The following is a 27972-nucleotide window of genomic DNA, read 5'->3' on the forward strand; positions in this document are numbered from 1 at the left end:
GCCACTGCTGCCTCAGTGTCTCCTCAGACTTGCTCATTGGGGAAAAAATACATATACATACATACATACATACATACATACATACATACATACATACATACATACATACATACATACACACTGTGAACTATTTATATTTTGATTTTTTATTATATTAATTCTTTATACTACTCCTTATGTTTATTTTCTGTTCTATGTTTATGTTCTGTAAAGCTGCTTTGAGACAATGTCCACTGTAAAAAGCGCTATACAAATAAACTTGAATTGAATTGAATTATTCCAATATCTTCTAGCAGTTATTAATATTTATAATATTCCCCATCTTATGTATCACATTTACATTATAACATCTTTACGTTTTTGACTGGAGGTAAATCAGCTCTAGGACAATGATTGTGATGACTAGTTGGGACTATATACTGTACTATTCATGCTTTTATTCCTCCTGATTGTGATGCCAGCTGCAGGAACACTACAGGTCGATGGTTCATTTCCTGAATTTAGAAACACAGAGTCTGTTCAGCAGCACAGAATCTGACGAGAGATCAAACTGAAATGTAGATGTTTACTGCAGCATCACTACTACAAACTCCTGGAATTAAAAATCACCTGTAGGGGGCAGCAGCTGCTTGTTTTCAAGAATGATTCATGAAACTATGAAATCTAACAGCTGAAGTGTGTTTATGCAAATTCACCCTGTTATAATACAAAAACATCCTCTTCTTCACCCCAAGTTCAGATTCAGACATGTTCATATTTCGGTTCTCTAAATGACTCTGTAAATAAACTGCAGCTCATTTTCCCCGTCTGTGTCTGCAGGTTTTATGTGTTCAGGAGTCCAGAAGAGAACAGATGTCTGTGCTCTTATTAATAGAGAACAAAACTGCTGGAATTAGAGATGTAAGGATATATATATACTGTAACTAATCATATAATCATTCAGTATCACAAGATTTAAAAACACCTGATCTAGAATCTTCTCAGCTCTTTCTCTCTGGATTCGTCAGATAAAGACTCTAGAGGGTTTCAGCCTATACCAGAATGAACGTTATATTCGGTTACATCGTTTGATTATAATGTTCAATGTAGTTCAGGAAAGCGTTAATTACATCACAACACGTTCATATCATTATTAATAATAACAAACAGCTGAATTATTTCCCACATTAAATTGATATGGAGATGAAACGGGGTGTGATTGTGATTAACAGCTGCAGAGCTGCACTCAACACAGCCTCTCTGTAATGTTTATGCAAATCTGCATCTCCTCTTGTAATATTAGCAGCGTTCTGATCTAGAGAGGAAACACTTCTCATTAGTCTTCCTTCAACACAAACATGTTTGCTTCAGCTCCACTGCTGCTGCTGGCTCTCGCCCCCTGTGAGTGTTTGGATTGAAGCTTTATTATTTCATCTGATCCTTTCAGTTCGACATGTCCACCTTTTCTTTTTCTCTTTTTACAGATGTGTTCTGTGCTACTGAGCTCATCCAGCCAGACTCACTGCTTATAAAGCCAGGAGAGACTTTAACCATCACCTGTAAAGTGTCTGGAGCTTCTATCACTGATAGCAGTAGCCACTATGGAACAGCTTGGATTCGACAACCTGCAGGAAAAGCTTTAGAATGGATCAATTTAATTGAATAGGATGGAGATATTAATAAGAAAGATTCACTTAAAGACAAGTTTGTTGTCTCTCGAGACACTTCCAGTAACTCTGTGACCTAACGGGGACAGAACATGCAGACTGAAGCCACAGCTGTGTATTACTGCACTCGTGATCCACACAGTGACACAACAAGCTGCAGTGCTGCACAAAAACCTCATCACAATTCACTTCTTTAATTAAATAATAACTACATTTTACTGAGTAATTAATCCCCATATTACAAATATTTCAGCATAGACACCAACACTGGCATTAATAAAATAAATAAATAAAAGTTTTCTTACGAATAATAGTCTCTTTTTTTAAGTAGTTGAAATGAAATGTGTCTGCAAAAGACATTTATTATAAAGAACAACATCCATTCACACTCAGCACTCAGGCTTTAACTCTTCATCCCGAATGAACAAAAACCATCCAAAAACTCCTCAATCTAAATCTAATAATTAATAAGAATCCCATGTAATTAAATGTGAAATATGAACATTGTATAATCGATCATGAATTTCTGGTAATGTACAAATTAAAATGAATAAAAGAAACACAAAGTGTTTTATCATCTCACCAAATGATTTTTATTAATGGATCATCAGAAAACCAGGATTAGCTAAAAAATTACAACATCATGAAGGACTGGACACGTTTGTGTTGTTCAGTGATAATCAGTGATCAGAAAACTTTACCTTCTTTTGGATGTTCCAGTGATCCACAGAGATGGACTAAAAAGACATTAGATCTAATGAGTAAAGAGCAATGATGAAGCTGACAGCATGAAACACACCCGGAGTTTTACAGGAAGCTTTTTCTCCTCTCGTCTGTTCCTCTGTGGATGTTTTTATATCTCTAGTGGGTGTGTCATGCAAACCAAATCCTGTGTTTGAACCATTTATGCTGAAACATTCAGCCCAACAACATAGCAGCAGTTTGTGTTCATTTACAGCAGCAGGAATCATTTTAATTCTTTGAGATGGGACTAGGCAGAGTTTTGAGTTACTTTACTCTAGCAATCTTCATTCAATGTTAGTATTATTTATTACATCATTTAAAAAATATTTTGTTTTGTTCTATTTTTAATGTTAATTCTTACCTTTGATTATTCTTCTATCTCAGATTCCTGCAGTCAGACGCTGATCGAGTCTGATCCAGTGATCATCAAACCTGATCAGTCTCATAAACTGACCTGCACAGCCTCTGGATTTACCTTCGGTGACTACCGGATGGCTTGGATCAGACAGGCGCCTGGAAAAGGGCTGGAATGGCTTGCAAGCATCTACAGTAGTAGCATATATTACTCCAGCACTGTTAAGGGCCGCTTCACCATCTCCAGAGACGACAGTAAGAAGCAGGTGTATCTGCAGATGAACAGCATGAGGACAGAAGACACTGCAGTTTATTACTGCGCCCGTCACACACAGTGATACTTCCCCTTAGACATCAGTACAAAAACACAGACTTACTATAGACACATGACAAGATCACAGTGTCTGGACATTTATACTGATATAATATTTATTTAATTCCCTGAATATATCTAATATTTATTGACAATATTTCACATTGTGACAAACTGACTACAAAATGTTGTAGAAAGGACATTATTTACATTTACATTATTTACTATCCTGTGTCACCCAAATGAGGATGAGGTTCCCAACTGAGCCTGGATCCTCTCAAGGTTTCCTCAAAATGTTACTAAATTTAAACTTAAAATATATATATATATATATATATATATATATATATATATATATATATATATGATTCTGTTCTTTTGTAAAGCTGCTTTGAGACAATGTACATTGTTAAATGTGCTAAACAAATAAATTTTTTGATTTCAATTGAATTGAATTGATAGATTGAGAACTGAGGAAGTAGATGTTCATTTGTAAATAATCATTGAGACAAATATTGATTTCCCAATTAATTGATTAATTAAACCAAATGATTTACTATGTTACTGCTGATACTGTATCTGAGTGTTTTCTCTCTTTTAAACCATGCTGATAAAAATTTCTCCATTTCTGAATTCATACTTTCTTTATTTCCGCTAGTCCATGTAAAAATGTATTGTTATTTAATTATTTATTTTTCTGGCAGCCAGAACATTTTCAACTTCTGTATCTGCATCTGTAGGGGGCAGCAGCTGCTTTTTTTCTAGAAGGATTCATGAAACTATGAAATCTAACAGCTGAAGTGTGTTTATGCAAATTCACTCTGTTATGAAAAAAACAAAAAACAGCCTCTTGCTGACCAAAACAGAAAAAAAGGAACTTTGTAGACATGAGAATCATTTCTGTGTTAATGTAATTCTCTAGAGTGCAGCCTACACATGACTGATAACGACATAAAGGATCGTTTATCTAATTATTATCATTTTCATGGATTATGGTGGAGATTCAGATTAATTTGTGGGAACTGGAAATAGATCAGTTTTCAATCTGACCATCACAGGAAGCGTTAATTACATCACAACACGTTCATATCATTATTAATAATAACAAACAGCTGAATTATTTCCCACATTAAATTGATATGGAGATGAAACGGGGTGTGAGTGTGATTAACAGCTGCAGAGCTGCACTCAACACAGCCTCTCTGTAATGTTTATGCAAATCTGTATCTCCTCTTGTAATATTAGCAGCGTTCTGATCTAGAGAGGAAACACTTCTCATTAGTCTTCCTTCAACACAAACATGTTTGCTTCAGCTCCACTGCTGCTGCTGGCTCTCGCCCCCTGTGAGTGTTTGGATTGAAGCTTTATTATTTCATCTGATCCTTTCAGTTCGACATGTCCACCTTTTCTTTTTCTCTTTTTACAGATGTGTTCTGTGCTACTGAGCTCATCCAGTCAGACTCACTGCTTATAAAGCCAGGAGAGACTTTAACCATCACCTGTAAAGTGTCTGGAGCTTCTATCACTGATAGCAGCCACTATGGAACAGCTTGGATTCGACAACCTGCAGGAAAAGCTTTAGAATGGATCAACAGTATTTATTATGATGGGAGTATTCATAAGAAAGATTCACTTAAAGACAAGTTTGTGGTCTCTCGAGACACTTCCAGTAACTCCGTGACCTTACGGGGACAGAACATGCAGACTGAAGACACAGCTGTGTATTACTGCGCTCGTTATCCACACAGTGACACAACAAGCTGCAGTGCTGCACAAAAACCTCATCACAATTCACTTCTTTAATTAAATAATAACTACATTTTACTGAGTAAATAATCCCCATATTACAAATATTTCAGCATAGACACCAACACTGGCATTAATAAAATAAATAAATAAAAGTTTACTTAGGAGTAATAGTCTCTTTTTATAACTAGTTGAAATGAAATGTATCTGCAAAAGACATTTATTATAAAGAACAACATCCATTCACACTCAGCACTCAGGCTTTAACTCTTCATCCTGAATGAACAAAAACCATCCAAAAACTCCTCAATGTAAATCTAATAATTAATTTTTAAGATTTTTTAAGAGATTTTTTAAGAGATTTTTTAAGAGATTTTTTAAGAGATTTTTTCTTTCAAGATTCCCATGAAATTAAATGTGAAATATGAACATTGTATAATTTGATTACTTATTTTTTGATAATGTAAAAATGAAAAGGAAAAAAACAAACACAAAAAGTTTTTTATCATCTCACCAAATGAGTTTTATTAATTGATTATTGGAAAACCAGAATTAGCTAAAATGTTAACTTTAAAATTTTTATTTTATGTTTCTGTACTTATGTAAAGCTGCTTTGAGACAAAGTCCATTGTTAAATGCATTACAGAAATACATTGAATTGAATCGACAGATTGAGAAATATGGAAGTAGATGTTTACAAACTAGAAAAAGAGCTCAGTGCCATAATCATTGAGACTAATATTGATTTCCCAATTAACTGATTAATTAAACCAAATGACCAATTTACTATGTTACTGCTGATACTGTATCTGAGTGTTTTCTCTTTTAAACCATGCTAATATAAATGATCCATTACTGAATTCCTACTTACTTTATTTTCATTGCTGGTCCATGTGAAAGTTTTTTTAATTGACAGCCAGGACATTTGAAACATTTTCTCATTTTAGGTGTGTATCATCTGACACCAGGTCTTTTTGCCACTAGAGGGCAGTCTGTACAAACTCAACCATCTCCATCAGTTTCCATCTGCACATTTAGACAATCTCTCTTTTCACATTCTGCTCTGACTGCATCCAGCATCATGACACTCGGATTAAACTCAGTTACATAAAATGTCTGTGGTGACCTGTTTAGTGTTGATCAGTAAATAAGGCTCTTTATTATGGAAAACCTGATTTCATGGAAAATTCAAGTGGAGTCGATCGAGTGAAACGAATGATTGTCTAAGTTTATACAAACAAAAGCCTGATTAAACATTTGATTTATTTAGATCTTGTTTGTATCAATGTTCAAAAGGATCCTCAAGCATACATAATAATTATTATGCTAAAATTCATTTGTGTTCCTTGTTTCCTTCATTGAGTCTTTAAGATTTCTGGTTTGGGAAAATGACAGTATTTGATAGAAAGGCTGCTGTTCCATTATGAATTCAGATCTGATGAATCTCCTCCTCATGATTTAAATACGTTTCAGATACATTCTCCTCCCATCATCAGCAGATAAACAAATCCAAGTGTCAGAGCTGGATCTCACTCTATTTATATGATGTGATGGTGTCTGTTAAACTTTGGAGAACAGAGAAGACTCCAGTCCAAACAACACACACCATGTTCTCTACATCTCTACTGCTCCTGCTGGCAGCTGCTTCTTGTGAGTGCTTTATCAAATTCATTCATTTACTAGATGAAGAATAAAGGTGCAGCATATATTGTGTGAGATATCACCATGTGTTTTCCTCCACAGATGTGCATGGTGTGGAACTGACTCAGCCTGCTTCCATGACAGTCCAGCCAGGTCAGAGTCTCTCCATCCAGTGCAAGGTTTCATATTCAGTTACGAGCTATTATACAAATTGGATTCGACAACCTGCAGGAAAAGCTCTGGAGTGGATTGGATACATCAGCAGTGGTGGGAGTACAGTTTACAGTGAGAAACTGAAAAATAAGTTCAGCATCTCCAGAGACACTTCTACTAACACAATAACAATTGGAGGACAGAACATGCAGACTGAAGATACAGCTGTGTATTACTGCGCTCGTTACACACAGTGAGACAGAATAGTGGATTCCTCTTACAAAAACCTTATGAGACATGTTACAGACATCCTCTCAGTGTAACTAATAAATCATCTCAGTCACACTTTCACTTTCTTCCACTGGAATGAAGTCAGAATCGTTTGCAGCATTTTAAAACACAGTCACACAAAGTCATTTTTAAATAAAAAAGAAAACATTATTGAAAGAGTCTTCATTCTGAACCATTATTAATCCCTTCATTTTACAGGATTTTTAACCAGCAGTTGGAATCAGTGTTTAATGAGTGGATTCAGGAATAATACAGCATGTTTCCAGCAGTGTGTTGTGTTTAACACACAGTCTGTTCTCATAGTCTGAGGTTCAATATCTGAAACAACTGAAGGAGGCAGCAGAGCTCAATGAATAAAGTGAAAAAAAAGTGAATCCACAAACTGCATTCTGTATGAGACTCATTCAGTATCAGTCATTATCAGACAAATATCTACATTTTCTCTTCTTTTTCACTCTTTCCATAATGTGTGATTAGTTATTTGGGTTGTTAAACACAGGTTGGACAAATAAAAACACTATAATTTATGTAACTACATCCTCCTGTGGTTGTGAAGTTTCTCAGTAACATGACAAGATGTATTTTATAATGCTGTTATAATGTAAGGTTCTAAATTAAATATAATTATAAATAAATAGAAATAAAGTTTCCTGTTCTAAATGAATATAAATTTCTGTAAGTTTTCTTATTATAAATTCACCTGAAAACACCTGATAATGTATAAACTTACTCATTAACACCTGCCTTAAGCTTCTTATTGGTTCAAACATAAACTCAAGCTGCAGTGATAGATATCTCTAAAAAATACAGACATGTTTAAAAGATGAGAAGGTTTTCTCAGTTATATTTATACATAAGAATCCATCCCATTTTGACCCTAAGATAAGGAGTGTCTCTATGCAAATGTACTTCTCTGTTATGTATTTAAGCAACAAAGACCAAGAGCTTTTACTTCTTCTGCTCCAACACACACCATGATCTCTACATCCCTACTGCTGCTGCTGCTGGCAGCCGTACACTGTAAGTGTTTTTACATTTGACATGTAATACAGTTTTGGTTCCTTAAAGCTTTTTGCTTTTACATCATTAAAATAACTTTTCTTTAACAGGTGTTCACAGTGTTGAGCTGATCCAGACCGGATCCACAGTATTAACTCCTGGTCAGTCACTGACTCTGACCTGTAAAGTGTCTGGATATTCATTAACTGATAACAGCTACTGTACAGACTGGATACGACAACCTGCAGGAAAAACTCTGGAATGGATCGGAGAGATATGTTATAATGGTAACACTTACTACAGTGAGAAACTAAAAAGCAGGTTTCAGGTTTCCAGAGACACGTCCAGCAGCACAGTGACATTAACAGGACAGAACATGCAGACTGAAGACACAGCTGTGTATTATTGTGCTCGGCGACCACAGTGAGACGAATAAACAACATCCCTGTACAAAAACTCCTCCTTCGATGTTCACAATAACAGGACACAAGACACAACACTGATCGATTCAAGGTTAAATTAAAAAAATGATCCCACAATTGATCACAAAACATTTCACTCTAGTTATTTGTTTAAGTTAATGATGTTGATTTAAATCCATATTATTATATCTCTAATATTGCTGCACATCATAAAGACTATTATAATCACAACACTTTCCTGAACGTTATATAAAGTAGTGTTTTTGTCTAATAATAATCACATCAACCAATTAGAATTTGTGTAAACATGTCTGAGCAAGTGTGGATCAGACAACTGGATCAGACAACAAACTGGAAAAGCTCTAGAATGGATTGGGGTTATCTGGTCTGATGCCAGTAAAACAATATACACCAAAGACATTGAGGGACGTTTAGAAATGACCAGAGACAACTCCAAAAACATGGTGTATCTGCAGGTGACTGGTTTGAGAGCCCAGGATTCTGCTGTTTATTACTGTGCTAGAAACCACAGTGGTACAAACATGTTAATCAATCATCCAAAATCTCAGATGTGGTCAAAGAGAAAAGTGTATTCAATGTAGAGGCCATTTTCACAAGATCTGCAGGTGGCGCTACAGCTTAACAAATATACTGTAACATTGTAGGCTTCATTAAAGTACAACATATTCTCATATCCTCAGTCACAGCTAGACACTCCACAATTTCTAAGTCTTTCTGTGAGACATTGAACACTGAGACTGTCTCTTATAGTCATAATTTCCTGAAAGAAACAACAAGGGAAATAAATAACATTTACAGAATATTCGCTAATGTTTATCACCAACGTGTATTTTACAAAATTATCACAACAAGAACTGTAACTATAAACATAAAAAGAGTTCACCATATTCTTCTTAGATTAATAAATAAATTGTCACCGTTTACAGACTGCTGCTGTATAAAAGGAAAAGTGATCATAGTAATCAGTGCCATTGATTATTAGAAAATAATCATCTTCAGGTTTGTAGCAGTAACTTCATGTCACAGTAGAGCCAAAGGGTGCAGAATTACACAATTTCATGGGTTTTGTTTGTACTTTATACAATAAATTATCAGCACCTGCATCCACCACCTCTACAATTCCTGACATCACACCACCTGGTCCTTGATTATTGTCCTATAACAACACACACATGTTTTTTACTCCATACTGAATATGCTGATATGAAGAGTGTGTTCACTTCACATAAATTCACCTGAGAACATCTCTTAATCTTCCTAATATTATAGATTTATAATCACAAATTAGAAATGTTCATAAGATGAGGAGGTTTTTACATCTAGTGGAATCCATGTTTCACCTGAAGAATTACAGTTTCTGAAAAAAAACAGAAAGTTCTTCTGGATGTTACAGTTGATCCACAGTGATGGACTAAAAACAACACCAGCATAACGATATGCAAATGAATATGTAAAATATTCCCCTTAAAGCTACATATAGAGAAATATCAGCCACGGTCACTGTGGGCTCTGGAGAGTTTAGCACTGCTTTTAGTTATACGATGTTCCTTCCAGTTCTGCTGCTGCTGGCAGCTTCATCCTGTGAGTTTCACTTCACTAATGATCTCAGAGCTGCTAGTAAATTCCTGCAGTTATAACCTACTGTACATAGATTTTTGACTGGAATTGTGACATGTCTTTTTTTCAGATGTGGAATGTGCAGTAGAGCTCACTCAGGACACCTCAGTGATGTTAAAGCCTGGAGATTCTTTAATCCTCAGCTGTAAAGTATCCGGTTACTCAGTTACTGATAACAGCTACGCCACAGCTTGGATTCGACAACCTGCAGGGAAAACTCTGGAATGGATAAACCACATTTGGGGAGGTGGAAGCACGTATCATAAAGAGTCTCTAAAAAGCAAGTTCAGTATTTCTAAAGATGCCTCCAGCAGCACGGTGACACTGAGAGGACAGAACATGCAGACTGAAGACACAGCTGTGTATTACTGCGCTCGAAGACCACACAATGACACAACAAGCTGCAATGCTGCACAAAAACCTCATCACAATTCACTTCTTTAATTAAGTAGTAACTACATTTTACTGAGTAACTAATCCCTACATTCCAAACACTTCATACATTATTTAAAAACTTCTCAAACATTTAGGAATACATTGAATTACAAATTGATTGAGAACATTTAATTAGAAGATAAAATATCTGCAGTGTTTGATATGATGAAGATTTCTGTAAAGAGAATGTTTATTTCGTGTTGTTGGAAGGAGTCTCCAGTGTCAGAGCTAGATCAGGGTTAAAGCTGTGACTTTATTTTCAGCATGAGAAAGTCTTCAGGACAGAAAAGTTTGTACTTTTTCCTCAGTTTCAGGACAAGTGTTGAGGGAAGGACTGTTTCTAGCTGTAATAATGAACACCATAACAGGAAATAACTTGTTTTTCTGGCCTTAACACAAGATTAAACATAACTATAAATAAATAAAAAAAGAACAATTGTAAATGGTGATGAATAAAAGACTTCATGTTGTGATGATAACAGAAACTCTGCTTTGATTCATTGTTGATTATTTTTATGTAACAAAACCTCCCCAAGTGTTTTATTCCTTACTTTCTGTCACTGAGCTTTACTCCTTCTCAATACAGGAGCAGGAGAAAGCCGTCTGTGTGAAATAAACCATCACCACGTAACCATTCCTACATTTAGGTTTCCTAATGTGTTCCTTAGATGAGTGAGGTGTCTTCTAAAAATGATTCGATTTGGTTCCCTTTCTGATAGAGAAACATTCTGTTGTACAGATTTACATAGTACCTTATCATCCACTCATCTATCCAGTGAGCTAGTGTTAATTTCGTCAGACGAGACGAGACGAAATATGTTCGTCAACAACCTTTTTTTTCATGACTAAGACGAGACGATGACAAGACTGCACCACTGTCCAAAAACGCTGACTAAGACTAAATTAACATGCATTATTGTTGACGAAAAAAGACGAGACGAAAATGTTTTGTATAAAATAAAAACTAAGATAAAATCTCTCTGCATTTTCGTCTACAATTGTCTCTGCTTTTTCATCAGCTGTTACGCCTTTAAAATATTCAGCACGAGTTCGCGGCTCCGCTGTTGCTCAAATTACAGGTCCGCAAAGCGGATCCCGCTTATTATATTGCTACCTACCAAATAAATCAATAATTTGACTCAAAATGATGATTTAAAAAGGAGTTTATTGATTTAAAAACAATTGTATTGTTTCTGCTAAAGAAAATAGTGTGCTCCGTCTCTACGGTTAGAATCCTGTGTGTCCATGGCAACGCTCTGTTTTTCATGGCAACGGTGTGTTATCAAGAAATAAAATAGTGTGTGCGTAGAAAGAATTCATCCACATGCCGCTCAAATAAATAAATAAATAAATAAATAAATAAACACCTGAGCGTAAGTCCACCCCTGGTCTAGGCAGCTTTTTGTGTTAAATTATATTTCCTGTCACTGCACAGGCTCTTTTATTGTACATGACAGCTTATGTCCCGATGACCGGTCTTTGCATTACGATTAAAAGCAGTATCAATAAAGTAAATAATGTGATGTGCAGTCAAGTTCGAGTGTATGCACTGTTTAAACGAGTGTTCTCAACTTCTCACTGATACTTTTGTGATTCACGGAGTTTTGACAAGTTTTATAGCCTTGATACTGTTTCTTATTCAAAAGTGGTGACAGAAAAAACTCAGCACCCCCCAACCTGAAACCTCTTCCCACCCCCCTGTCACAATCACATCATAATCAAAATTAATAATTAGGCTTAAAAGCAAATGTATATGTAAGGGAATCAAGTTTAACAATTACATGTAATATTGCTCCAAATATCATCAATAATTGTGTGTGCAATACCATGTATAACTTGCATTAAGTCGGTAATTTATATATATATATATATATATATATATATATATATATATATATATATATATATATATATATACACACACACACACCTACAGTTTTGATCTTAGACTTTTCATTAAGTTATTAACACTTGTGTTCCTGATATTACTGCATTTAATGAGGCCTTGTTGTATTTATTCTTACAATAGATTCCAGATGTGGTCAAGCTACAATTTTTTGACTAAAACTAGACTAAAATTAAAAGACTTTTAGTCGACTAAAACTTGACTAAGATACCTTGAGTTTTCTTTTGACTAAAACTAGACTAAAATGACAAGACTTTTAGTCGACTAAAACTAGGACTAACAAAAAAGATATGTGAATGACTAAATATGACTAAAACTAACAAGGACATTTGGCACAAGACTAAGACTAAATTAAAAATAGGTGACGAAATTAACACTACAGTGAGCAGCGTGTGGTTGTGTGTTGAGCACCTCCATAGTGGTCAAGGACGCTCCCTATTTACATTATGACGTCTTTACGTATTTGACTGGAGGTAAATCAGCTCTAGGACAATGATTGTGATGACTAGTTGGGACTATATACTGTACTATTCATGCTTTTATTCCTCCTGATTATGATGCCAGCTGCAGGAACACTACAGGTCGATGGTTCATTTCCTGAATTTAGAAACACAGAGTCTGTTCAGCAGCACAGAATCTGACGAGAGATCAAACTGAAATGTAGATGTTTACTGCAGCATCACTACTACAAACTCCTGGAATTAAAAATCACCTGTAGGGGGCAGCAGCTGCATGTTTTCAAGAAGGATTCATGAAACTATGAAATATAACAGCTGAAGTGTGTTTATGCAAATTCACCCTGTTATAATACAAAAACATCCTCTTGCTCACCCCAAGTTCAGATTCAGACATGTTCATATTCCGGTTCTTTAAATGACTCTGTAAATAAACTGCAGCTCATTTTCCCCGTCTGCGTCTGCAGGTTTTATGTGTTCAGGAGTCCAGAAGAGAACAAATGTCTGTGCTCTTATTAATAGAGAACAAAACTACTGGAATTAGAGGTGTAAGGATATATATACTGTAACTAATCATATAATCATTCAGTATCACCAGACAATAATCAGGGTAATGTATTCAGTCACTCGGTCATCATTAGGAAGTGTTTTATTGGGTCAGAGTGCAGGCTCCAGAGTCCATCCCAGTCCTCATTCACCTAAATGGATAATTAATGTAATGTACTGAGCAACGAATCCCTACATTCCAAACACACTGTTATATAATCACAATAATTCCTCCAATAATGTTGATTCAATATATGACACCACACAGAAAGAGGTCTTAGAGGAACCAAAGACGTCCACACATGCTACTGCATCCCGTCACCCTGCCCTTGATTATTTTCCTAGAACATCATGCCTCTATGTTTATAATTCCTTACTCTATGTTTCACTGAGCTCTTATGCTTCTGTTGGATTTTAGATAAAGGTCCAGGTCTTCATTTCTTCTAGGAGAAATTAGAAATTATTCTCAATACAGGACCAAGTTACTGATGTTTGATGCCTTGTGAGAGCGATCTGTGTGAACAAGACCATCTTTAACTGTTCATTAATACACATTCAGCTTAAAAAAAAAACATCTAATGAGTAAAGAGCAGTGATGAAGCTGACAGCATGAAACAGACCTTTAGTCTTACAGGAAGCTTTTTCTCCTCTCGTCTGTTCCTCTGTGGATGTTTTTATATCTCTAGTGGGTGTGTCATGCAAACCAAATCCTGTGTTTGAACCATTTATGCTGAAACATTCAGCCCAACAACATAGCAGCAGTTTGTGTTCATTTACAGCAGAAGGAATCATTTTAATTCTTTGAGATGGGACTAGGCAGAGTTTTGAGTTACTTTACTCTAGCAATCTTCATTCAATGTTAGTATTATTTATTACATCATTTAAAAAAATGTTGTGTTCCTGTTTTAATGTTAATTCCTACATATTCTTCTATTTCAGATTCCTGCAGTCAGACACTGATCGAGTCTGATCCAGTGACCATCAAACCTGATCAGTCTCACAAACTGACCTGCACAGCCTCTGGATTAGACATTAGTGGCTATTACATGACTTGGATCAGACAGGCGCCTGGAAAAGGGCTGGAATGGGTTGCAAGCATCTACAGTAGTAGTTACATATATTACTCCAGCACTGTTAAGGGCCGCTTCACCATCTCCAAAGACGACAGTAAGAAGCAGGTGTATCTGCAGATGAACAGCATGAGGACAGAAGACACTGCAGTTTATTACTGTGCCCGAGGGAGATACAGCACACAGTGATACTTCCCCTTAGACATCAGTACAAAAACACAGACTTACTACAGACACATGAAAAGCTCACAGTCTGTTACAAAAAATGTTACAAAATTTAAACTTTAATTTAAAAATTTTTATTTTATGTTTCTTTTCTTTTTTAAAGCTGCTTTGAGAAAATATCCATTGTTAAATTGTTATATAAATAAAGTGAATTGAATTAACAGATTAAGAACTATGGAAGTAGATGTTCACAAATCTAGGGGAAACAATTAATATTAATTTCCCTATTACAGGGTTCCCACGCGTCCTGGAAAACCTGGAAATCCTGGAAAATTAATGACCAATGTTCCAGTCCTGGAAAACACATGGAAAATGAGAGAAAACATAAATTGTCCTGGAAAAAATCTTGTTGTCCTGGAAAATTATTATTTTTAAATGTTCTTGATCATTTAAAGAACAGTTTACAACTGGTCGAAACAATTAACGTTAGTAACAGTCTTGTGTTGGCGGTTTCAGGTGCTAGGAATGGTTTAACTGCTCGAATGTTTTCAGCAAATGGTGACGGGTAACCAGGTTATATTAACCTTGTTAATCTGAATATCATGTACAAGGGGAATGTACAGCAAACTAAAGCATGACGGCATTGGCCTGAGAAAGGAGAGGATGTTAATATGTGCAGTCTTTTTATTTTATAAATGTTGAAATTTCATTCACATGACAAATTGTCTTTAAAAGTATAGTTAAGTAATAGCCATAAAGTGTTCGTTGTTTGTAAGACTTCTGGACAGAAGAACATATTACTTTAGGCCGTGAATCTGTGAGCCTTGTCTTTTTTTGCTAAATTTGAAATGTCCTGGAAAATGATCTCTGAAAAAGAGTGGGAACCCTGTATTAATTGATTTGGTTAAACCAAATGATTTACTATGTTACTGCTGATACTGTGTCTGAGTGTTTACTCTCTTTTAAACCATGCTGATAAAAATGCTCCAATTCTGACTTCCTACTTTCTTTATTTTTATTGTTGGTACATGTGAAAGTTATTTTTTAATTGGCAGCAAGAACATTATAATATTTTGTATCTGCACCTGTAGGGGGCAGCAGCTGCTTGTTTTCAAGAAGGATTCATGAAACTATGAAATCTAACAGCTGATTTATGCAAATTCACCCTGTTATAAAAATAGCACCCTTTTGCTCACATGACTTTCGTGTCACACAACTGAAGCAAAGATACCTGGATATAACCCTAAAGTGGGCGTGGCCTAAAGTAATTATTAGGAATGAAAATATAAATTAACTATTCTAAGCTCCTGAAAACGCTGGAAAAAGCCCACAGGTAGAAATAACAGCTCTGTCAGCATACTGTGTTAATGTGGATCTGACTGTTCCTCAAACCAACAAATTAGTAGACATCACAGTCCCAATACACACTGTAATACACACATCCCAGCCCCAATACACACTGGAATACACACATCCCAGTCCCAATACACACTGTAATACACACATCACAGTCCCAATAAACACTGTAATACACACACACCAGTCCCAATACACACTGTAATACACACATCACAGTCCCAATACACACTGTAATACACACATCACAGTCCCAATACACACTGTAATACACACATCCCAGTCCCAATACACACTGTAATACACACATCACAGTCCCAATAAACACTGTAATACACACACACCAGTCCCAATACACACTGTAATACACACATCCCAGTCCCAATACACACTGTAACACACACATCACAGTCCCAATACACACTGTAATACACACATCACAGTCCCAACACACACTGTAACACACACATCCCAGTCCCAATACACATTGTAACACACACATCACAGTCTCAATACACACTATAATACACACCCCAGTCCCAATACACACTGTAATACACACATCACAGTCCCAATAAACAATGTAATACAAAAATCCCAGTCCCAATACACACTGTAATACACATCCCAGTCCCAATACACACTGTAATACACACATCCCAGTCCCAATACACACTGTAATACACACATCAAAATACACAGCTTCTGTTATAGAAATGTAACTTACACCTTCTGAACACAGAAACTGTGACTTTATCAAATAAGGCTCATTTTAGACGATGGTTGATTGAACATGTTCAGTTCAGTTAATCACAGAGACACGTTAGTGTTTTGTTCATTTCACTCTAAGACCAATTCTTCTAAGAGGAAGAACATTAATGTATAAATGAGTAAACCTGAGACTTCAAGATCATGATGATGCATTTCATGCAAATCCTCCACTTGTGTCTCTTACATTAAGGAGGTCTGTGTGAGTGTGTGTGTGTGAGTGTGTAGTGAGGAGGAGGAGAGCAGCTGAGCATTTTACTTCACTTCACATTTATATCAACAACAATGCTGTCATTATCAGTGTTGCTGCTGCTTTCAGGTGCATTCTGTACGTCTCCGTGTCGGCTGAATGAATTTAGATTTATTTCTCGTTTTGTGAAAATGACTTGATGATTTTTGATGATGTTCTGTCGCTCTTATTCACAGGTGGTGTTGGAGGTGTGGAGCTCACTCAGACAGACTCTGTGCTGGTGAAGCCTGGAGAGTCGTTCTCCATCTCTTGCAAGATCTCGGTGTCGAATTATTGTATTAACTGGATACGGCAACCTGCTGGAAAAGCACTGGAATGGCTCAGATATCTGTGTAGCGGTGATAGCACTGATCTCAAAGACACGATGAAGAGCAAGATCAGTCTCAGCCAGGACAAATCCAGCAGCACAATTTATTTAAGAGGACAAAACTTTCAGGTCGAGGACACGGCTGTGTATTACTGTGCCAGACACACAACACTACAAACTCACTGAAGCCCTGTACAAAAACATCCCTGGTCATTTTCCTCTCTCTGCAGTACACATGTCCCCAGAGGGGTCTGGTATATATGAGCTAGCAGAGCTAAGACACTTCTATAGTTGAAAGATATCTACATAAAGTTTCATCTTTGTCTCAACATTAAAATAAATTGTTGTCCTGAACACAAGTGAATACACAGTTAATCCATCATTAATACCACACCAATCTATTCCAAAGCTTTTGTGCAGCTTGCTGAAGTGGATGTCGGTGTAACACACAATTTAAGCTATTATTATAATTATAATTCTTTATGTGCCTCTAGATGTCAGTCTTTGTAAAGAAACTCTCTCACTTTATACATTATAATCGTTGTCCAGCTTCATTTAACTCACCGGACAGATATTTGATTATTGGGATTCTGCAAAACTGATTCATATTTAACTACAATAATCTGTGTTGTTTTAGAAATTTTACAGTTATTGTTTAGATCAATTATAGCATAAATATTGTGAGAAACATGTTTAAAACTCCAAAGACAACATTCCAAATAAAAATTCTTGTTGAAAGTTGAGTTTATAAACCAACACATCCTCCATCAGATGAATCTCCTCCTCATGATTTAAATACATTTCAGATACATTCTCCTCCCATCATCAGCAGATAAACAAATCCAAGTGTCAGAGCTGGATCTCACTCTATTTATATGATGTGATGGTGTGTGTTAAACTTTGGAGAACAGAGAAGACTCCAGTCCAAACAACACACACCATGTTCTCTACATCTCTACTGCTCCTGCTGGCAGCTGCTTCTTGTGAGTGCTTTATCAAATTCATTCATTTACTAGATGAAGAATAAAGGTGCAGCATATATTGTGTGAGATATCACCATGTGTTTTCCTCCACAGATGTGCATGGTGTGGAACTGACTCAGCCTGCTTCCATGACAGTCCAGCCAGGCCAGAGTGCAAGGTTTCATATTCAGTTACGAGCTATCATACAGCTTGGATTCGACAACCTGCAGGAAAAGCTCTGGAGTGGATTGGATACATCGATAATGGTGGGAGTACAGCTTACAGTGACAAACTGAAAAATAAGTTCAGCATCTCCAGAGACACTTCTACTAACACAATAACAATTGGAGGACAGAACATGCAGACTGAAGACACAGCTGTGTATTACTGCGCTCGTTACACACAGTGAGACAGAATAGTGGATTCCTCTTACAAAAACCTTATGAGACATGTTACAGACATCCTCTCAGTGTAACTAATAAATCATTTCAGTCACACTTTCACTTTCTTCCACTGGAATGAAGTCAGAATCGTTTGCAGCATTTTAAAACACAGTCACACAAAGTCATTTTTAAATAAAAAAGAAAATATTATTGAAAGAGTCTTCATTCTGAACCATTATTAATCCCTTCATTTTACAGGATTTTTAACCAGCAGTTGGAATCAGTGTTTAATGAGTGGATTCAGGAATAATACAGCATGTTTCCAGCAGTGTGTTGTGTTTAACACACAGTCTGTTCTCATAGTCTGAGGTTCAATAACTGAAACAACTGAAGGAGGCAGCAGAGCTCAACAAATAAAGTGAAAAAAAGTGAATCCACAAACTGCATTCTGTATGAGACTCATTCAGTATCAGTCATTATAAGACAAATATCTACATTTTCTCTTCTTTTTCACTCTTTCCATAATGTGTGATTAGTTATTTGGGTTGGTAAACACAGGTTGAACAAATAAAAACACTATAATTTATGTAACTACATCCTCCTGTGGTTGTGAAGTTTCTCAGTAACATGACAAGATGTATTTTATAATGCTGTTATAATGTAAGGTTCTAAATTAAACAGAAGTATAAATGAATAGAAATAAAGTTTCCTGTTCTAGATGAATATAAAATTCTGTAAGTTTTCTTATTATAAATTCACCTGAAAACACCTGATAGTGTATAAACTTACTCATTAACACCTGCCTTAAGCTTCTTATTGGTTCAAACATAAACTCAAGCTGCAGTGATAGATATCTCTAAAAAATACAGACAAGTTTAAAAGATGAGGAGGTTTTCTCATTTATATTTATATATAAGAATCCATCCCATGTTGACCCTAAGATGTTACAGTGTCTCTATGCAAATGTCCTCCTCTGTTATATATTTAAGCAACAAAGACCAAGAGCTTTTACTTCTTCTGCTCCAACACACACCATGATCTCTACATCCCTACTGCTGCTGCTGCTGGCAGCCGTACACTGTAAGTGTTTTTACATTTGACATGTAATACAGTTTTGGTTCCTTAAAGCTTTTTGCTTTTACATCATTAAAATAACTTTTCTTTAACAGGTGTTCACAGTGTTGAGCTGATCCAGACCGGATCCACAGTATTAACTCCTGGTCAGTCACTGACTCTGACCTGTAAAGTGTCTGGATATTCATTAACTGATAGCAGCTACTGTACAGACTGGATACGACAACCTGCAGGAAAAACTCTGGAGTGGATCGGAGCGATATGTGGTGATGGTAACACTTACTACAGTGAGAAACTGAAAAGCAGGTTTCAGGTTTCCAGAGACACGTCCAGCAGCACAGTGACATTAACAGGACAGAACATGCAGACTGAAGACACAGCTGTGTATTACTGCGCTCGTAAACCACAGTGAGACGAATAAACAACATCCCTGTACAAAAACTCCTCCTTCGATGTTCACAATAACAGGACACAAGACACAACACTGATCGATCCAAGGTTAAATTAAAAAAATTATCCCAGAAATGATCACAAAACATTTCACTCTATTTATTTGTTTAAGTTATTGATGTTGATTTAAGTCCATATTATTATTTCTCTAATATTGCTGCACATCATTAAGACTATTATAATCACAACACTTTCCTGAACTTTATATAAAGTAGTGTTCTTGTCTAATAATAATCACATCAACAAATTAGAATTTGTGTAAACATGTCTGAGCAAGTGTGGATCAGACAACTGGATCAGACAACAAGCTGGAAAAGCTCTAGAATGGATTGGGGTTATCTGGTCTGATGCCAGTAAAACAATATACACCAAAGACATTGAGGGACGTTTAGAAATTACCAGAGACAACTCCAAAAACATGGTGTATCTGCAGGTGACTGGTTTGAGTGCCCAGGATTCTGCTGTTTATTAAAAATCTCAGATGTGGTCAAAGAGAAACACGTATTCAATGTAGAGGCCATTTTCACAAGATCTGCAGGTGGCGCTACAGCTTAACAAATATCCTGTAACATTGTAGGCTTCATTAAAGTACAACATATTCTCATATCCTCAGTCACAGCTAGACACTCCACAATTTCTAAGTCTTTCTGTGAGACATTGAACACTGAGACTGTCTCTTATAGTCATAATTTAATGAAAGAAACAACAAGGGAAATAAATAACATTTACAGAATATTCGCTAACGTTTATCACCAATGTGTATTGAAAGCATGTATTTTACAAAATTATCACAACAAGAACTGTAACTATAAACATATTGTTCTTAGATTAATAAATAAATTGTCACCGTTTACAGACTGCTGCTGTATAAGAGGAAAAGTGATCATAGTAATCAGTGCCATTGATTATTAGAAGATAATAATCTTCAGGTTTGTAGCAGTAACTTCATGTCACAGTAGAGCCAAAGGGTGCAGAATTACACAATTTCATGTGTTTTGTTTGTACTTTATACAATAAATTATCAGTACCTGCATCTACCACCTCTACAATTCCTGACATCACACCACCTGGTCCTTGATTATTGTCCTATAACAACACACACACGTGTTTTACTCCTTACTGAATAAGCTGTTATGAAGAGTGTGTTCACTTCACATAAATTCACCTGAGAACATCTCTTAATGTTCCTAATATTATAGATTTATAATCACAGATTAGAAATGTTCATAAGATGAGGAGGTTTTTACATCTAGTGGAATCCATGTTTCACCTGAAGAATTACAGTTTCTGAAAAAAAAACAGAAAGTTCTTCTGGATGTTACAGTTGATCCACAGTGATGGACTAAAAAGAAAACCAGCATAACGATATGCAAATGAATATGTAAAATGTTCCCCTTACAGCTACATATAGAGAAATATCAGCCACGGTCACTGTGGGCTCTGGAGAGTTTAGCACTGCTTTTAGTTATACGATGTTCCTTCCAGTTCTGCTGCTGCTGGCAGCTTCATCCTGTGAGTTTCACTTCACTAATGATCTCAGAGCTGCTAGTAAATTTCTGCAGTTATAACCTACTGTACATAGATTTTTGACTGGAATTGTGACATGTCTTTTTTTCAGATGTGGAATGTGCAGTAGAGCTCACTCAGGACACCTCAGTGATGTTAAAGCCTGGAGATTCTTTAATCCTCAGCTGTAAAGTATCCGGTTACTCACTTACTGATAGCAGCTACGCCACAGCTTGGATTCGACAACCTGCAGGGAAAACTCTGGAATGGATAAACCACATTTGGGGGGGTGGAGGCACGTATCATAAAGAGTCTCTAAAAAGCAAGTTCAGTATTTCTAAAGATGCCTCCAGCAGCACGGTGACACTGAGAGGACAGAACATGCAGACTGAAGACACAGCTGTGTATTACTGCGCTCGTGATCCACACAGTGACACAACAAGCTGCAGTGCTGCACAAAAACCTCATCACAATTCACTTCTTTAATTAAATAATAACTACATTTTACTGAGTAACTAATCCCTACATTCCAAACAGTTTATACATTATTTAAAAACTTCTCAAACAATTGGAAAATACTGAATTACAAATTGTTTGTGAACATTTAATTAGAAGATAAAATATCTGCAGTATTTGATATGATGAAGATTTCTGTAAAGAGAATGTTTATTTCGTGTTGTTGGAAGGAGTCTCCAGTGTCAGAGCTAGATCAGGGTTAAAGCTGTGACTTTATTTTCAGCATGAGAAAGTCTTCAGGACAGAAAAGTTTGTACTTTTTCCTCAGTTTCAGGATAAGTGTTGAGGGAAGGACTGTTTCTAGCTGTAATAATGAACACCATAACAGGAAATAACTTGTTTTTCTGGCCTTAACACAAGATTAAACATAACTATAAATAAATAAAAAAGAACAATTGTAAATAGTGATGAATAAAAGACTTCATGTTGTGATAATAACAGAAACTCTGCTTTGATTCATTGTTGATTATTTTTCTGTAACAAAACCTCCCCAAGTGTTTTATTCCTTACTTTCTGTCACTGAGTTTTACTCCTTCTCAATACAGGAGCAGGAGAAAGTCGTCTGTGTGAAATAAACCATCACCACGTAACCATTCCTACATTTAGGTTTCCTAATGTGTTCCTTAGATGAGTGAGGTGTCTTCTAAAAATGATTCGATTTGGTTCCCTTTCTGATAGAGAAACATTCTGTTGTATAGATTTACATAGTACCTTATCATCCACTCATCTATCCAGTGAGCAGCGTGTGGTTGTGGGTTGAACACCTCCATAGTGGTCATGGACGCTCCCTATTCAAATAGAGTGGTGTATAAACAGCATGTTTAAGACGTTTGATTAAGGAAGAAGAAGAAGAAAGAATAGTTTCAACATCTATCTGTTGTGATATTAGATTTCAGATTTCTCTTCTGCTCACTAAAGCTTACAAATGTTTAGGATTTAAAAACACCTGATCTAGAATCTTCTCAGCTCTTTCTCTCTGGATTCGTCAGATAAAGCCTCTAGAGGGTTTCAGCCTATACTAGAATGAACGTCATGTTCGGCTACACGGTTTGATTATAATGTTCAGTGTAGTTCAGGAAAGCGTTAATTACATCACAACACGTTCATATCATTATTAATAATAACAAACAGATGAATTATTTTCCACATTAAATTGATATGGAGATGAAACGGGGTGTGAGTGTGATTAACAGCTGCAGAGCTGCACTCAACACAGCAATGTTTAGTCTGAAACACATGATGTTTTTATATCTCTAGTGGGTGTGTCATGCAAACCAAATCCTGTGTTTGAACCATTTATGCTGAAACATTCAGCCCAACAACATAGCAGCAGTTTGTGTTCATTTACAGCAGCAGGAATCATTTTAATTCTTTGAGATGGGACTAGACAGAGTTTTGAGTTACTTTACTCTAGCAATCTTCATTCAATGTTAGTATTAATTATTAAAGAATTAAAATATTTTAAATTCATTCATTCTTAACTTTAACTCCTACTTTTATATATTCTTCTATTTCAGATTCCTGCAGTCAGACACTGATCGAGTCTGATCCAGTGACCATCAAACCTGATCAGTCTCATAAACTGACCTGCACAGCCTCTGGATTTAACTTTGCTAGCTATTACATGGCTTGGATCAGACAGGCGCCTGGAAAAGGACTGGAATTTCTTGCAACTATCCACGGCAGTAGCATATATTACTCTAATGCTGTTAAAGGCCGTTTCACCATCTCCAGAGACGACAGTAAGAAGCAGGTGTATCTGCAGATGAACAGCATGAGGACAGAAGACACTGCAGTTTATTACTGCGCCCGACACACACAGTGATACTTCCCCTTAGACATCAGTACAAAAACACAGACTTACTATAGACACATGACAAACCCACATTTGGAGATTCTTGAATGTGAATGAAATTTTTGCTGCTGACTTTTACTGGACTATTCTGAACATTGGACATTTATACTGATGAAAGATCATTAATTTACTTCTCAAGATTTTTGCAGTCATGTGAAAAAGAAAGTGCACCCTCTTGAATTCTGGGTTTAACTATTAAGACATAATAAAAATAATCTAGTTTTTAGCAGGTCTTAAAATCAGGTAATAAAACCTCAGATGAACAAGAACACATGATATATTACACCATGCCATTATTTATTTAACAAAAATAAAGCTAATATGGAGAAGCCATGTGTGGAAACATAAGTACACCCTCACTTCTTCCACAGGAATTAAAAGTCTTTTATATAACAGGCTTATAAGCATTAACTACTTCATGCTAGAAGTTGAATGATGTAAATCACAATATAAGATCAATTATAGGATGAATATTGTAAGGAAACCTTTTAACAACTCGAAAGAGAAAGAGTTGAGTTTATGAACCCACACATCCTCCTTTAAATACATTTCAGATACATTCTCCTCCCATCATCAGCAGATAAACAAATCCAAGTGTCAGAGCTGGATCTCACTCTATTTATATGATGTGATGGTGTCTGTTAAACTTTGGAGAACAGAGAAGACTCCAGTCCAAACAACACACACCATGTTATCTACATCTCTACTGCTGGCAGCTGCTTCTTGTGAGTGCTTTATCAAATTCATTCATTTACTAGATGAAGAATAAAGGTGCAGCATATATTGTGTGAGATATCACCATGTGTTTTCCTCCACAGATGTGCATGGTGTGGAACTGACTCAGCCTGCTTCCATGACAGTCCAGCCAGGCCAGAGTCTCTCCATCCAGTGCAAGGTTTCATATTCAGTTACAAGCTACACTACACATTGGATTCGACAACCTGCAGGAAATGCTCTGGAGTGGATTGGATACATCGCTCCTAGTGGGAGTACAGCTTACAGTGACAAACTGAAAAATAAGTTCAGCATCTCCAGAGACACTTCTACTAACACAATAACAATTGGAGGACAGAACATGCAGACTGAAGACACAGCTGTGTATTACTGCGCTCGTTACACACAGTGAGACAGAATAGTGGATTCCTCTTACAAAAACCTTATGAGACATGTTACAGACATCCTCTCAGTGTAATTAATAAATCATCTCAGTCACACTTTCACTTTCTTCCACTGGAATGAAGTCAGAATCATTTGCAGCATTTTAAAACACAGTCACACAAAGTCATTTTTAAATAAAAAAGAAAATATTATTGAAAGTGTCTTCATTCTGAACCATTATTAATCCCTTCATTTTACAGGATTTTTAACCAGCAGTTGGAATCAGTGTTTAATGAGTGGATTCAGGAATAATACAGCATGTTTCCAGCAGTGTGTTGTGTTTAACACACAGTCTGTTTTCATAGTCTGAGGTTCAATAACTGAAACAACTGAAGGAGGCAGCAGAGCTCAACAAATAAAGTGAAAAAAAGTGAATCCACAAACTGCATTCTGTATGAGACTCATTCAGTATCAGTCATTATCAGACAAATATCTACATTTTCTCTTCTTTTTCACTCTTTCCATAATGTGTGATTAGTTATTTGGCTTGTTAAACACAGGTTGGACAAATAAAAACACTATAATTTATGTAACTACATCCTCCTGTGGTTGTGATGTTTCTCAGTAACATGACAAGATGTATTTTATAATGCTGTTATAATGTAAGGTTCTAAATTAAATATAACAATAAATTAATAAAAATAAATTTTGCTGTAAGTTTTCTTATTATAAATTCACCTGAAAACACCTGATAGTGTATAAACTTACTCGTTAACACCTGCCTTAAGCTTCTTATTGGTTCAAACATAAACTCAAGCTGCAGTGATAGATATCTCTAAAAAATACAGACATGTTTAAAAGATGAGGAGGTTTTCTCATTTATATTTATATATAAGAATCCATCCCATGTTGACCCTAAGATAAGGAGTGTCTCTATGCAAATGTCCTTCTCTGTTATATATTTAAGCAACAAAGACCAAGAGCTTTTACTTCTTCTGCTCCAACACACACCATGATCTCTACATCCCTACTGCTGCTGCTGCTGGCAGCCGTACACTGTAAGTGTTTTTACATTTGACATGTAATACAGTTTTGGTTCCTTAAAGCTTTTTGCTTTTACATCATTAAAATAACTTTTCTTTAACAGGTGTTCACAGTGTTGAGCTGATCCAGACCGGATCCACAGTATTAACTCCTGGTCAGTCACTGACTCTGACCTGTAAAGTCTCTGGATATTCAGTAACTGATTACAGCTACTGTACAGACTGGATACGACAACCTGCTGGAAAAACTCTGGAATGGATTGGACGTATATGTGGTGGTGGGGGCACTGACCACAGTGAGAAACTGAAAAGCAGGTATCAGGTTTCCAGAGACACGTCCAGCAGCACAGTGACATTAACAGGACAGAACATGCAGACTGAAGACACAGCTGTGTATTACTGCGCTCGTTACGCCACAGCGAGACAAATAAATAACATGCCTGTGTGATATACTGAATGTGTTATCAAAAGTTCACATTTAAATGTATTATAAAAATGTTACATTTATTTTTGTAGTATTCACATTAGTATTCATTGAATAGTGTTTGATTTTCAAGTCGTACTTTACATAAAATAGGTGTTTAATTTAGCACATTTATTGGATTAAGTATCCTAATTATTTGACACACCTGCGTGATGACGTCATCGCGCGCGCCACTAGGTGACGCCCCCGATGCGCTTCATTCTAAATTAATACACCGTCACGGAAGTCATCACTGCAGCGTTCTGTCATTATTTAATTAATCCTTTCGGTACTTCTACACAGGTACAGTAGTTGCAAATTAAGACACTTATTTAAAAACAAACACTATTTAATGCAATACTATCGAGTTAAGTGTGTTAGAAACTGTTTCAAAACTTGTTTGTATTACACTTTTGATAATGTGTCATGAGCTAGCAGGCCTGAGCACATGTGTAGTATGGGCACCTCGTGGTCAACGTGAGAGACGCTATCAGTTATGAATATTTAAAATATTAATGTTAGTGAAAGTATAATTATATTGTTTCAGATGATTTGATTCTTTTATCTCAGTTTAAGAGGAAGTATTAACATTGTGCATACTTGATTATATTTATGTTTCAGAGTATCCTATTCTTGCAAAGAGCATGTGGAGCTAAGGAAGTCAGTTCTGTTTGTATTTCTGGTTACTACAGTGAAGAAGCAGCGATACACACATGTATTGATACTGTCAGATAATGGGTTTTTGCTATGTATACATTCATGTTGATTCTAAATTAATACACCGTCACGGAAGTCATCACTGCAGCGTTCTGTCATTATTTAATTAATCCTTTCGGTACTTCTACACAGGTACTACAATTTTGGAGGCACCGCTGGGATAGATGTTCGGTGGATCAACTTCCTGATCGGTAGAGCCCACCTAGCAACATCATCCCGTTCTCAGTGATTCAGATGTGTAGCAGTGTGAAGTAGGACAAGTGGTGAGAAAGATCTGGTTGAGCAGTGCACGTGAAGAACTACAGTTGGTTCCTTCAGTGGGTCAAGTCAGTGAGGTAAACACCACCCTTAACACCCTGCTTATACAGCTGCTAAAGATGGATGCACTTAAAAGTCTTCAAGATGAAATTGGTGAGAAATTATGCACATTGTCATGTGAAAAGCTGGAAGAGCTCTGTGAATATCTCCACATCACAAAAGATGGTGAGTCAACTGTAACTCGTTTGTCCCTGCTAAATCTCCTCAGCAACTATCTCTTACGAACTGAGCTTGATGAGTTAGAGGATGGAGGAATGGCTGAGCTTTTAGCAATCAATGAGAAACTGAATCAGCTCATAGGAACAAATGTTAATGCTTCTAGAAGGGAGGAAAAGGAATCTGGTGAAGAAGTAACAATTCAGAGTTCAATTAGAGACCGTGA

At 36.3% G+C, this 27972-nt stretch overlaps 1 pseudogene and 8 gene segments (V, D, J or C); all 9 read left to right on the plus strand.

Annotated features, from left to right (window-relative positions):
• The first annotated feature begins 4357 nt into the window (after window positions 1-4357).
• LOC132861607 (immunoglobulin heavy variable 4-39-like) lies at window positions 4358-5765 on the plus strand. The segment is given in 3 exon segments: window positions 4358-4400; window positions 4484-4788; window positions 5751-5765. Coding segments are annotated over 3 exon segments (363 nt in total).
• Window positions 5766-6289: 524 nt separating this feature from the next.
• LOC132860951 (Ig heavy chain V region 5A-like) lies at window positions 6290-6854 on the plus strand. The segment is given in 2 exon segments: window positions 6290-6453; window positions 6547-6854. Coding segments are annotated over 2 exon segments (408 nt in total).
• Window positions 6855-9871: 3017 nt separating this feature from the next.
• LOC132861609 (Ig heavy chain V region 914-like) lies at window positions 9872-10998 on the plus strand. The segment is given in 3 exon segments: window positions 9872-9911; window positions 10018-10319; window positions 10969-10998. Coding segments are annotated over 3 exon segments (372 nt in total).
• A 5935-nt stretch (window positions 10999-16933) lies between these two features.
• Window positions 16934-17474, plus strand: LOC132861610 (Ig heavy chain V region 914-like). The segment is given in 3 exon segments: window positions 16934-16976; window positions 17075-17361; window positions 17436-17474. Coding segments are annotated over 3 exon segments (369 nt in total).
• A 671-nt stretch (window positions 17475-18145) lies between these two features.
• Window positions 18146-18564, plus strand: LOC132860705 (Ig heavy chain V region 5A-like; annotated as a pseudogene).
• A 1020-nt stretch (window positions 18565-19584) lies between these two features.
• On the plus strand, window positions 19585-20511 carry LOC132861611 (Ig heavy chain V region 914-like). The segment is given in 3 exon segments: window positions 19585-19630; window positions 19720-20023; window positions 20508-20511. Coding segments are annotated over 3 exon segments (354 nt in total).
• Window positions 20512-21546: 1035 nt separating this feature from the next.
• On the plus strand, window positions 21547-23089 carry LOC132861612 (Ig heavy chain V region 914-like). The segment is given in 3 exon segments: window positions 21547-21586; window positions 21693-21999; window positions 23086-23089. Coding segments are annotated over 3 exon segments (351 nt in total).
• Window positions 23090-24639: 1550 nt separating this feature from the next.
• On the plus strand, window positions 24640-25065 carry LOC132861525 (immunoglobulin heavy variable 1-46-like; the record flags this gene model as incomplete). The annotated part of the segment is given in 2 exon segments: window positions 24640-24676; window positions 24770-25065. Coding segments are annotated over 2 exon segments (333 nt in total), but the record flags the coding sequence as incomplete, so codon positions are not given.
• A 996-nt stretch (window positions 25066-26061) lies between these two features.
• On the plus strand, window positions 26062-26540 carry LOC132861613 (Ig heavy chain V region PJ14-like). The segment is given in 2 exon segments: window positions 26062-26107; window positions 26197-26540. Coding segments are annotated over 2 exon segments (390 nt in total).
• Window positions 26541-27972: the final 1432 nt, after the last annotated feature.

Source organism: Tachysurus vachellii, chromosome 18 (assembly GCF_030014155.1).
Source record: "Tachysurus vachellii isolate PV-2020 chromosome 18, HZAU_Pvac_v1, whole genome shotgun sequence".
NCBI classification, from domain to species: domain Eukaryota; kingdom Metazoa; phylum Chordata; class Actinopteri; order Siluriformes; family Bagridae; genus Tachysurus; species Tachysurus vachellii.